We start from the raw sequence: 10,110 nt of genomic DNA on the forward strand, positions 1-10,110 counted from the left end.
TGATGTCAGAGGGGTTTGTCTAAATAGAAAACATTACCATTCTTTCCACGAAGTGGCTTTGTTTTCAGAAAATATAGTTAAATGCATTAAAGTTTTCTCAGCTTTAATTGCTAGTATGGCAAATTTTATGAAATATAAGTCTCATAAATTAAATCTCAGTAATTTTTAAGAGTGTAAAGACATCCTGAGACTAAAAAGTCTGAGAACCACTTTTCTGGACGCTGCCTGTATCTTATTTTAAGAGGTACGTTGATTTCTGATCTTGACCTTTTTTTATGTACTCGTGATGTGGCCTAGGTGGGTGTTCAGCATACCTTTCTTGCATGAATGAACATTGGTTCTCAAGTTGGTACTAAATAGTATGATTTCCACCTGCTTTCGGTCACACTAGAAGATTGTCAGATGCTTAGCCTTGTGTCTCCCGTTTCAGGGCCAGGTCATGAACATTTCCGTGATGCTCCGCGCCCTGATCATCCCCCTCACGACGGTCATTCCCCAGCTAGCAGAGAACGTTCCTCTTCTCTGCAGGGCATGGACATGGCATCCCTGCCACCCCGAAAGCGCCCCTGGCACGACGGGCCGGGGACCTCGGAGCACAGAGAAATGGAAGCCCCGGGGGGTCCGTCTGAGGATCGAGGAGGCAAAGGTCAGTGGAGGCCAGTGATCAACAGTGGTGGGAGCTCTGTCAAGAAGGCTGCGGGGCCACAGGCCAGCCCCATCCCCGTGTTCCTGTTCTATCCGTTCTGGGCAGGATACCCAGGGTCCTTCCTCCATTCTCCCCTCCAGTTCTTGGGCTGTGTAAAGGCACATGTCCCCAAATGTGCTACAGATATAGCTTGTTGGGGCTCACGCCAACAGTCTGAGCCCTCACTCTGTGATTGCAGGCTCATCTTCTGCATTAGCCTCCTTCACTTGCTTCCGAGAGTCCCCTCCCTGGTTCCTTCAGGCTTCCACTCCTGCTGTTCGTCACGGTACCCCAGAGCAGGGTGTCTCGTGCTCTCGTTGGCACATGTGTTGTCTGCTTCTGGCTGCTCCCGGCCCTCCAGGCTTTCCTTGGTGGCAGGAACAACGGTCTTCTCCCCGCTTCTGTGTTTTCCGGGTCTGGAAGGAACTGCTGATGCTCAGAGTCACAAAGACTTTGAGGAATATGGTCCGGAAGGGGTGTTTTCAGGGGCAGTAGATTACTTCTACAGCGTGAAACTTGGGAACTTTATTTTGGACGTAGCACTTTTAGCCAGGAACAGTAGCCACCATGTGGTCTCAGATTAGGGTGGGCCACTGCATATGTGGTAGTTTGGAGGCTGCTAGAAAGTAAGCCCAGTTAACCTGCCTCATATTTACAGTCTCTTCATTACAAAGTTGTGCTTTTTGTTTTTGGTGGTTCTTCTCAAAGCAAAACCCTCAGAAGCTACTTCATGTCACTGGTAGGTCTCCCTACCTAAGCACACATTTTTTTGCTGGTCAGTACGGGCACTTAGGACACCTGTGGATCCCGAGCCAAGGCCACAGGGCTAGTGTGGAAATGACTTCCTAACGACATCTTCTCTGCCCAGTCGCCTTCAGGTGGGTCTGGGCTACACTTTGTAGGAAAAGAAGCCAACATTTCCCCTTTGGCTAGCTTTCCTAACCTCCTTGTTCACATTCCATTCAAAATTTTGAGACAAAAAAGAGTTGCCTGGGTGGCTTGGTTGGTTAAGCGTCTGACTTCAGCTCAGATCATGATCTCACAGTTCATGGTTAAGCCCCACATTGGGCTCTGTGCTGACAGATCAGAGCCTGGAGTCTGCTTTGGTTTCTGTCTCCCTCTCTTTCTGCCTCTCTCCTGCTTGTACTCTCTCTCTCTCTCTCTCAAAAACAAAACAAAAAAAAAAAACATTAAAAATTAAAAAAACATTAAGACAAAATAAAGTTGGCAGTTGTTTTCTGATAGTACATTATGGGATATATGACCAAATTCAGCTCATGAGAAAAAAAAATTTTTAAGTCAGAATTTTAATATACCTAAAAGGTTTTTGTGTCCAAGTCTGGAACAGATAAAACTATCCCTGGGAGAGGGGGCGCCTGGGTGGCTCAGTTGGTTAAGTGTCTTACTTTGGCTCAGGTCATGATCTCAGGGTTTGTGGTTCAAGCCTTGTGTCAGGCTCTGTGCTGACAGCTCAGAGCCTGGAGCCTGCTTGGGATTTTGTGTCTCCCTCTCTCTGCCCCTCCCCGACTCATGCTCTGTCTCTCAAAAATAAACATTGAAAAAAATTTAAACAAAAAAATCCTATCCCTGGGAGAAATAATTCTGAAAGCTGAGTTTTCTTTTTCCTTTTTTTAATTGCTTATTTTTAAAGAAATACTTTTACTATTTAAAAGAAAACAAAAATGCCACAGCTGTGGGATAATGATAACACATTGTAATTAACATCAACAGTTTGTATTTCTTAGTTGCTTCCAAAGTTCTTAGTTGCCTTTCAAGTCTCCCCAGAACAGAATAACCCCTGGTGGCACAAGAGAGTGAAGATACACTTGCTAGAGACGTGGCCCAGCGTGGTCTGTGGCTCCCAGAGGTGCTCTGTGTTTACCTTGGGTTTCCTGTCCTGTCCATCACACAGCCTCGGGGAGCATGTGTGGTTGCTGAGGAACACGGCCCCAAGCTGGGTGGGATTGCGACAGTGGTGACCAGAGGGTTGGAGGCACGACTTCTAACCCTCCGAGTGCCACTGCTCATGTCCTCAGAACTCTGTTTTAAAGACCCAGAGTGTTCCTTCCACTATCACCATTAAGAGTTTGCACCAGGACTTAGATTAACAGTCTCTGATATAAAAAAGTAACATGTGAAATCAATTTGTTTTCTTTCAGGCCGAGGGGGCCCAGGACCTTCCCAGAGAGTGCCAAAATCTGGGCGCTCCAGCTCCTTGGATGGGGATCACCACGACGGCTACCACAGAGATGAACCTTTTGGGGGCCCTCCGGGCAGTGGTACTCCTTCCAGAGGGGGCCGTAGCGGCAGTAACTGGGGTAGAGGGAGTAACATGAACTCTGGCCCGCCACGGCGAGGAGCTTCAAGGGGTGGTGGAAGGGGTCGGTAGAAGTTGGGGCTGAGTATCCCAAGGCCTCTCTGGACAGTATTTAAGAACTTCTTGTGGACTTACCAAGAGAAACAAAAGGAAGCCTGCACCATGTAGCCCTGAACTTTTTATGGGGCAGCTGAAGCCCAGGAGCCCCTAATGAGGTCGAGATGAAGACTGCTGCTGGCGACCCAGAGTGGCCGGCCTCATTCTGTCCTGTCCACCCTCACTGCCCTGACTCCCACTGTTTTGTGAAGAGAAAAGCTGGAATCTTTTTTTTTTTTTTTTTTTTAGGTGTCACGCGACATGGAGCCTCCACAAATTTAAGTTCATGTCCAATTGGAAATGTTTCTATATGTACAGTTTGTCAGAGAAAAACATTAAGTTGTTTTTGTATGAATACAGAATGTGATTTATGCAAGAAATAACAGAAAACTAGTTGTGAAATGCTTGCCTTAAGGAACCCTTCGTTCCCACCGCACCCAGGCTGCTGAGGGGTGTATAGTTACAGCTTGTATCTGTGAGCACACTTGATGGGTACCTCTAAGCCGTCGAAGTTAACTTTGTGAACTTTGTCTTAAATCCTCCTCTACTTATTCTGTCACACTTATTTTTGTAAGAGTGAGAAATACTGTGAAACTATAATACAGTCTGATGTGGATCCAAAGCCTTAGCTACCCACCAGCTCTGGCAGGTGGAAAATTCTACTCCAAAGAAAAAAAAAATCTTCTGGCTGTGCAAGTAGGGGTTTGCCCTTGGGTGCATCTCCTGGTAATCACACTTAAGACTTGAATTCTCTTGTTCCTGATGAGAGGAACCTGATGTAAGCCAGAAATTAACTACATGTACCCTTCTGATTACTATACATCATGTCACAAATTGTTTAAGGAATAGACCAAATATCTCCTAAACTATTTTGCAAAACTTTCTCTCCTACCAGTGTTTAAGGCAGGGAATAGTTCTAGCTTAAAGCCAGGAAGTTCTCATCCCCAACAAACTCCTTTAGTTTTAAATAAATGTTAACATTTGGCCCGGTTTGGATTGGAAGCAAAAGTTCAGTTTTGATAACCCCATATTTTCTCTACACACACTTTGTTTTTATAAGAAAACTATTACTCAAAGGATATTCCCGTGGCTGCCCTAACATCTTATTACTTTGCCAGCTTCAATTTGGTACTGGAGACCAGCTGACCTGGCCAGTTCATTGGTGCTGGGAGTCTCAGCGTTTGCCTAGACAGGGATGCTGGCACAGGTGGACAGATAACAAAACCCTCTTAATTGGTTCCCTGTCAATGTAAAACATGGCAAAAGGTAAGTTATTTCTGCACACACACTGCTCTTCAGGGTGCTAGAACCTAGAGACTACAAGTGAATAATTTTCACTTTGTTTTGAAATATAAGGACGTTTACCAGCATGTCAGTGTGAACACACGATTAGGAGTCTCCAGAACGCTTCAAGTTTGTGGGACATTCTTTATTTGTCCTCCACTGGCACAGCTTAAGAAGTTGTAATCAAATTCCGATAAGCTAAAATGGGATCCAGGGACCAAACCCATATTGAGAGGCTTTTTCTGAGATTCATGTGCTAAGATCTTTACCATCATAACATTTTAGGCTTCAGCTTTAAACAATACAGTACCTCAGCAAACAGATAACCACATCACATTTTGAGAAAGAATTCCTTTAAAAAAAACTGCAATCTTTACACTGTAATTTACTGAATACTTAGGAACTTTTAGAACATTACTACCAAGTACATACAAGGTATTGTGCTTTGAATTTTATAAATGCTACATTTTCGGTGTTTGAATTCTTGAGAAAATGCTGGGAAAACAATTTAAAAAAACCATAACAGCATCAACATAAAAATGGGCTAAACACTGTCAGATCTTCAGCTGTGCAAATTCTAGAGAAATTGAGAACTAGGACAGAGATTTAACTAGGGGATAGAAGGAGCAGCCAATGGCACAAGTTTTTTCCAATTACAAAAAAAAAAATCCCTCTAAAAACATGTGCTTTTACTACAAACACCCTCTTGTTTGTTCCTCTTGAGGTAGGTAAGTAGCCCTGTTTACTGAAAGGGGAACAAGGCAGTAATTCTTAGAGAATACTGGGGTGCGGAGCCCCCATGAAGTTGGGGCAGGGATTAGGACACTGATCAGGATCTAGGAATATAAATATTGAGCAAAAGGAGGCAATGCTCTATTGCTGCCTGACACACCTGTTTAGGCAAAGTGGAATCCAGCCCCAGAAAATAATTATTTTCAAACTGTGCAATCCAGTGCACAGAAAAGTAGTTCTCCACCTTAGCTGAACAGGGAATCATCTGGAGGGCTCTAAAAAAATTACTGAGGCCTGGGTTCCCCGCCGCCCCTCTCCAGATTCTGGCTGAATTGATCTGGTTCTTCAAGTAATTTTGATGTGAACTGAGACCCACTGATAAAGAATTTGAAAATCCTAAGTACATTTACTTTCTGGTTAATATAGAGCTACTAACAAAACATGTTTTCTGGACTCATCGGAATACTGAGTCCAAACTTTTTGGCAATACATTAGGGTATGCAATGAAGTCAAAGACCAGAGTAAATGCTGAACCTAAGAGGCAACGTGTCAGATATGAAAAACAGCTTACACTGCATTAGAATCAGCCTACAAAATAGAAATTGCACTTTAAAAAGCAGGTAGTAAAACTAGGAATGATAAATTAGGACTTGTAGAAATCCACAATTTCCGTCAAATACAGAACTTTGCATGTAGAAGTCTCTTGTCTGGCAGGAGTCCCCAACCCAGTTCTGCCCAGGGACCTCTCATAGCATCATCGACAGGTCATGCTTGGGGCATTTACTTTTTGGTACATCGCTTTCATGTCTAATACAAAACCAATTTTCCTTCAATTTTATAAGGCACCATATTTACAATTTCACTTAAAAAAAAAAAAAAGAAAAACCGAGGTAAACGGTCTTAACTAAAGTACTTAAATAAAAACCTGGTGGCTAAATTTAGTGTTTAATTTGATACCCTTAAGAATCCACTCATTGAGGAAGAATAAATTTTCGAGAGCCAAAGAAAAGGGTATTGTAGCTAAGCTACTACAATCTACCACTGGATTTCTGAAACGACAAAAGGTAGAAGTCTGAGAAAAGTCACAAGGGCAGCTAATTAAAACTGATGAGCCATTCATTTTTTACTGCGCTCATTCTAAGACCACGGTTAACGCAAAAGCAATTTACCGTGAGTGTTTCACAGCAGTACTCTCACCAAGTCAACCACAACATCCCGATTTCATAGCACATGCAACAGTAAGGCGGAAGACGCTGAAACCGAAGAGCTTCCGAGGCGGCTCAAGTCTCAGTTTTAGAACAGCTGCTCAAAGGTGACAGGTTCGGTGGCACAACAACGGAGCAGCCTCTACCCAGCGCGATCTGGAAGACGGCGGGCGCAGTCCTTGGCTCCGTCCGCGCCGCGCCAGGGACCGACTCCCGGTGGTCTTCCGACGGCGAGTCGCGGGGCCGGGCTCCGCGTCGCCTCCGTACAGGACCTCCGTCCGTCCTTGCTCGACAGCACGGGCCCCGGGGCTTCTCACACCGGCAGCGCCTTGGCGAGGCCGGCTCCCGGGCCCAGGCGCCCGAGCGCTAGCCGCAGCGCGGTGACCGCACCCCGGGGCAAGAGACCGAATAGCACGGACAGCAGAGCGGCCACCTGCACGCAGGCGCCTAGCGCCGTGAACAACGTACTGCGCAGCCCGAGCGCCGCGTACAGCGTGGCGCCCAGTGCGGCCACATAGAGCAGCGCTGGCCGCGACGGCGTCTCCTCGCCGCGCAGCAGGCGCCCACACGCCGCGCCGCCCCGCAATAGCGTGCCGCCAGCTAGCGCCAGCGCAGAGCCCAGGGACCAGAGCAGTGCGAACTTGCGGGCGCGCAGCAGCAGCACGGGCGCGTAGAGCGCGGCCAGGCCGAAGCAGAGCGCGGCCAGCAGCAGGCACACGCCGCTCGCCACCAGCCGCTGCGCGCGCGTCACGCTGGGAAAACACGCTGAGGTCACTGCCGCCGTTGGCTCCGCGGGGCTCCGCGCCCACGTCCAGCGTAGACCCGCGCGGCCCAGCCACGCCCCCGCCGGCCCGCCCCCCGCCGCGGGCTCCTCCGCCTTTTCCGCAGCGAGCAGCGGCTCCGCGGCCGCCAGCCCGCCGGCTTTCCCCTGCGCCAGGTACTCCTGCAGCTGGCGGTGGAGGTCCGCCATTTTGGCCGGAGCGGCCGCGAGAGGGGAAGACTGGCGCCGACTTCCGGTTTTTCTCGGTCGCTGACGGAAGCGGCTCGTCTCCAGATGGCTGTTGGTCGGCCCCGGCGGGGGGGCGGGGCCTGCAGCTTGCGTGAAAGGGGCGGGGCCGCCCCTCTGCAGACTTCTGTCTGGGTTAGCAGCGGCCCAGGCTAACTGTTCCAGGTGGGAGCTGTTACTGTCTAGATTATGTCCTGTCATTAAAAGTTAGTTGTGGGGCGGGGTGGGTTGTGGCTATAAAAGGATACACGAGGGACCCTTGGGGTGGCGATGGAACAGTTCTGTATCTTGAGCTTATGGGTATCAGTACCGTGCTGTAGTTTTGCAAGATGTTGGCCATTGGGAGAATCTCCGTATTACTTAACACTGTATGCTAATCTGCAGTTCTTCATAAATTAATTTTTAAGAAAGCTTAGAGCTCAGGACTTAGGTGGTTTCTTTGGGAAGGCTTCCGGAATTGATAAATGAAGAGTTACCCCCCCGCCCCCCCTCACCTACTTGCTTATCTTCTGTTCCCCATTTCATCAGAGGCTTCTTGACTCCTTCAAGACCTATGTGCAAGACTTGTTGGTCCCCCTGCCTTATATTTTTGGTTCACCTTTTTGTGCTCCTGGCGTCTTTGGGTCCCGGTCTCCTGATTTATGGGCAGATCAGTGATAAGCTTGCCCATACTTCAGTCAATTCCTAGATCTGTTCTGAGGTGGCTCCCAGGGATCCTGCTCTTCCTCAGAGCCTGTCTGGGGTTACTCACAAAGGTCACACCCAGCAGGTCTCCTCCATGGTTTCTGTGCTCTCTTGTTTCCACCTGGCTAATTCCTGCTCCTGGACGTTCAGATCTAGCCACACCTGCAACTGCCTATGGCTGACATTCTCACCTTTCCCAGTTGTGAAAGTTTATTTGTTTAAGGCTGTGCCAGCAACTCAAGCACAGGGTCTCTTTTGTCTCCCTGTTTCTAGGACTTGAAAGGCTGCTGCAAATGCACAAAGCTGTCAATTCTGGTGTAGTAAAGGTGCTTGAGAGGGATCTGGCCTGAAGCCATCGATTGAAACACCTATTTTGCTAGACTTCATAAATAGCTCCTGCAAACTTAAATATGATGATATGGAAGTCCTTTTGTAATGTAAAGGACAGTACCGGTAAGTTGTACAGCAGTCTGTTGTTGGGCAGGTCTTTGGCTTGCTTGCCCCAGAAGACCATTCGTACCCTACACTCCTTTGTACCCGGGATGAGAGGCAGTGCCTACTTCTATAGCTGTTTCCAGTAATCCTCTGTCACCTGGCTTCAGAGGCACTGATGCAGAGAAGCCGGGGTATTTTCTTCTGGCTGCACTACAGCTCCCCTCATCACCTTGGTACTAGCTTCCCCACAGTGACAGAACATGACGCTAGCTAATGGACAGGTAATGCTCTTTCCTCCTCTACCCTAGGAAGAGGCAGGTGTTCATGGCTTTCTGCTGGTGTCATCTCTGGCTTCTCAGCCTTTCTGTTACTTGTGTAACCGTTGTCCCCATTAAATTCTCTTTAATATTTTCTGTCTGCATCCTGATATACATTGTTCTTTCTCAACATACATTATGATTTGTTACCTCAACCTAAAGCGGTAAACTGAGGCAAGCTTGAATTATCAGAATTGAATTTATTTGGGAAAAGCAGAGGAATTAAAGTTTGGGGAATGCAGACTTTAGCAAGCTACAGGTGACTCCCACTAAGTATTTGGGGTGTGGTGGGCTGTATTTATGGGCAAGGAGTGCAAAGATGGGGGAATCCAGCCAGAGTCCACATGGTAAGTTCATTGGTTCCCAGATGGGGAGAGAGCCTTGATGGATGTTCCTTGGTCAGGAGATAAATTTCTGTCTTCTGTAAACTGAGGATTTAGAGGAAATCAGCTCTTCAGTTCTTAAGTTTTGTTTTCCTGAGAGCACATCCATTTCCTGTCCTCTGGTTTCATTTTAGATTGAAATTCTTCTGTACTTGGTAATAATGGTGATCATCTTGGATCACTAACCATGAGCAAAACCATTAGGATGGCTACTATGAAATAAAAACAAAACACTGGGGCACCTGAGTGGCTCAGTCAGTTGAGTGTTCAACTCTTGATTTCAGCTCAGGTCATGATCTCATGATTATAAGATCGTCTCAGGTCATGATCTCATGGTTATAAGATAGAGCCCCGTGTCAGGTCTAGATGAGTGTGGAGGAGCCTGCTTGACATTCTCTCTCTGCCCTTCTCCCACTTGTGCATGCACACACACTCTCTCAAAATAAATAAATAAACATTTAAAAAACACACCGAAAATAACAAGTGTTGGCCAGGATGTGAGCAATTGTAACATGCACTGTTGGTAGGAATAGAAGGTGGTACAGCTGCTATGGAAAACAGTATGGTGCTTCCTCAAAAAATTAAAAATAGAATTACTATGTGATCCAATATTCTACTTCTGGGTATATACCCAAAAGAATTGAAAGCAGGGTCTTGAGATACTTGTACATCCGTGTTAATAGTAGCATTATTAACAATAGCAACCTAGTGTCCATCCAAGATGAGTGGATAAGCAAAATGTAGTGTATACAGACAATGAAATACTATTCAGTATTTAAAAGGAAAGAAATTCTAACACATACTATTACATGGATGAACCTTGAGAAAATCGTGCTAGGTGAAATAGGCCAGTCACAAAGTGGCCAGTACTGTAATATTCCACTTCTATGAAGTGGTCAGATTGATAGAGACAGAAAGAATAGTGGTCCACAAATGACTTTTTCCTAATCATTTATGCAGCTATGA

At 46.7% G+C, this 10,110-nt stretch overlaps 2 protein-coding genes across 5 annotated transcripts in view; one reads left to right on the forward strand and one right to left on the reverse strand.

Moving 5' to 3' along the window:
- Positions 1–3,500, forward strand: part of WDR33 (WD repeat domain 33) — a 108,734-nt gene extending 105,234 nt beyond the window's left edge. For 2 of the 4 annotated variants that reach the window (XM_030324749.2, XM_030324750.1), the window contains 2 exons: positions 431–646; positions 2,845–3,500. In XM_030324749.2, coding sequence (XP_030180609.1) covers positions 431–646; positions 2,845–3,074 — 446 coding nt within the window. In that variant the 3' untranslated portion in view covers positions 3,075–3,500. The remainder of the gene's footprint in view (positions 1–430; positions 647–2,844) is intronic. The other 2 variants (XM_030324751.1, XM_030324753.1) reach the window with 1 other exon arrangement.
- SFT2D3 (SFT2 domain containing 3) lies at positions 3,326–7,289 on the reverse strand. Its single transcript, XM_030324764.1, has one exon. The coding sequence runs from the start codon at positions 7,287–7,289 to the stop codon at positions 6,633–6,635; it is 657 nt and encodes a 218-aa protein (XP_030180624.1). The 3' UTR covers positions 3,326–6,632.
- Positions 7,290–10,110: the final 2,821 nt, after the last annotated feature.

The sequence above is a fragment of the Lynx canadensis genome, chromosome C1, assembly GCF_007474595.2.
Source record: "Lynx canadensis isolate LIC74 chromosome C1, mLynCan4.pri.v2, whole genome shotgun sequence".
In the NCBI taxonomy this organism is placed as follows: domain Eukaryota; kingdom Metazoa; phylum Chordata; class Mammalia; order Carnivora; family Felidae; genus Lynx; species Lynx canadensis.